The sequence below is a fragment of the Porites lutea genome, chromosome 8, assembly GCF_958299795.1.
Source record: "Porites lutea chromosome 8, jaPorLute2.1, whole genome shotgun sequence".
NCBI lineage: Eukaryota > Metazoa > Cnidaria > Anthozoa > Scleractinia > Poritidae > Porites > Porites lutea.
Genome location: NC_133208.1, coordinates 24,514,803 through 24,517,470, shown reverse-complemented (window position 1 = coordinate 24,517,470; position 2,668 = coordinate 24,514,803). Strand labels below are relative to the sequence as shown.

Genomic DNA, 2,668 nt, shown 5'->3' with positions numbered 1-2,668 from the left:
ATACCGTTTGCGTCATTCACAAATAGAGGCAAAAGTTAAATGTTTCTTTAATTAACAATTATTTCATGCGTCACGTGCGTATGTCAAGATATCTGGCAAACGGGAAGTTTGGGGAGTGAAAGTTGCTCTAGTCGCAGACAGAATGGCAAAGTTCAAGTTAAGCACTGGTTAATACTAGCTACACTGCACGAAAAATTTGATTTACACGGTACATTTACTCGGTGTAAAGATGGTGCAAAAAAGTGCAAACTAGGGGGAAATTAAAAGCAAAGATGGTAAGATGGTACCGCATTTGCTTGCCAGTTTTCATGGGAGTGTAAATCTTAGGGCAAATGCGGTATTTACCATCTTTGCCCTTTATTTAACCTTAGTTTTCACTTTTTCGCACCAAATTTCCACTGAGTAAATTTTCCAATTTTTCGTGCAGGAATACAGAATTGACTTTGCACCGTCTGCGCCAATATTAGAGGCAAACGTCAGTGAAAGATAGCTTAGGGAGAAAGTGGAAATTAACTCAGGGAAATATAATTGCTCCGCTGTTTTTAGTAAATCAACTAAGAACAGGTTTGCCACCATAAATCACTGCGTGAAATAAGTAATTTAGTGGAATTTACAGGGCCACGATACTCCCATGAATGTTAATGGTCACGCAGATCATAACTATTAGTGGCCTTTTCTTGAAATGAGTATTCATCAATAGGTCCGTTAATTTGGTGTTGACGCAAATCTTGCAAAAGTTTTGATATTGACATGTGGCACTAATGTGGAAGTCTCTAATGTCTCATTCGGTTTATTCATAATTATTTTCATATTTTATTCGGAAAGAATCGATTTCTATATTTTATGGGTGTTTTTAATAAAACAGTCATTCCACTCCCACTTCCTGGATATGCATGGGATAATTTTAGGGCCAACAAGACAAGTATATGCAAGTATCCAACGCGCGCTCTAGTGTAATAATTGTTGATTATTGTGTATTCAATTCAGTGCAACTTAAAATGCATCTATAATGATAGTATGATTATTGCCACTTCCTTCTGGTCAGGAATAATATTTGCATTTTCTTTATTTTAGGTACCACCTGAGAGAGCTTGAAGGGGCTACGTCTTTACTTACATAATAATTGGTAGAATATAAAGGACAAACAAAACCGCCAGAAGGTGCTTTCAAGCGAAAAGATCTGCCGAAGAACCAGTAAGCATGAACACAACAGCAAATGGATCAAGTCTCTGGAGCTGCTCTAGTCTGATAAATCCAGAAGCATTAAAAGTTCCAGCAACAGTTGCTTATAGTTTTATCCTTGTAGTCTCGCTGGTTGGAAATTCTCTCATCGTATTAATTGTTTACAAAACACCAACTTTAAGAAAACCGATAAATATGTTGATCGCAAATATGGCCATGTCTGACCTGCTCTATCCAATAGTATTGTTCCCCGTTCGACTGGCAGAGTTGAACGTTGGCCGGTGGCTTATTGGTGGTACCCTTGGCCAGGCCTTGTGCAAGATATACCCTTTTCTTGCTGACATTTCCACGTTAGTGTCGATTCAGAGCTTGGTTCTGATAACAGTGGATCGATATGCAGCTGTTGTAGTTCCACTCCGTTCCCCCCTCATCAGTCGCAAGGTGTGTCGCTGTTTGATTGTTGGTACATGGGTACTTGCAGCGGCCTTTCATTGGCCATATTTGTTTAACTTCAATCTTGTTGAAGACCAAGAGGAAAAGAGGTGCATGAATCAGTGGGAGGTGATCTTCGGAGAGACAAGCTCATTTCGTATTCACCTCCTATCAGGTTTTATCTTTTTCTATTACATCCCTTTTGTCGTCTTGGTGATACTTTACTCCGTCATCCTGATCAAACTTAAAAGGCAAGTCCATCCTGGTGAACAGTCAGCTAGCGCTGAGGAACAGAGGCGGAGAAGAAACAGAAATGTGCTTAAAATGACCGTTGCTATTGTTGTAGCGTTTTTCATTTGCTGGATACCCTTTTCCATTCACTTAGCAACATTTTATTTTGTACCAAAAAACACTTTGGATTGTAAGTTTTGGGTATCATTTTCTGTTGCCTTGTTTATGGCTTACACAAACTGTGCTATCAACCCGATTATCTGCCTTACCTTTAGCAGTAACTATCGCCAAGCTCTTAGGAGACTTGTGAATTGCTGTGATGCAGTGCAAGGTTAACTGAAATCTAGGTCTGTAGTGATGCGGACCTTCAGATAAGGGAAGGGGGCGGGGGGGGGGGGGGGTTGGTCATCCAGACCCTGAGATAAGGGGAGGCACGGGCTCTTCGGGCCTCATTTTGGTCTAAAAATAAGGGAGGGAGGTCTCCTGGATCCGCCACTGGTCTGATCGAAGTGGTTCTTTAAAAAAGCGACCAATACAGTCAACTCTCCCTAAGACGGACACTTTTGGGACCAGTACTATGTGTCTGTCTTAGAGAGAAGTCCGTCTTATAGAGAGTCAAATAAGGGGAGCAAAGAAAAGCAGGGACCAACTCTAGGTGTCCGTTTTACAGAGGTGTCCGTCTTATAGAGGTGTCCTTTAAGAGAGAATTGACTGTATTAATAACTTTAGTGTAAAAGTTAATAATACCGAAAATTAATGCAGCATGCAATTTCTCTTAGGACGGCTCTAATACCCACAAGAAATGGACAACACATGAAATGGA

At 40.6% G+C, this 2,668-nt stretch overlaps 1 protein-coding gene across 1 annotated transcript; it reads left to right on the top strand.

The window, feature by feature from the left end:
• Positions 1-1,392: 1,392 nt before the first annotated feature.
• On the top strand, positions 1,393-2,181 carry LOC140945385 (substance-K receptor-like). Its single transcript, XM_073394418.1, has one exon. The coding sequence runs from the start codon at positions 1,393-1,395 to the stop codon at positions 2,179-2,181; it is 789 nt and encodes a 262-aa protein (XP_073250519.1).
• Positions 2,182-2,668: the final 487 nt, after the last annotated feature.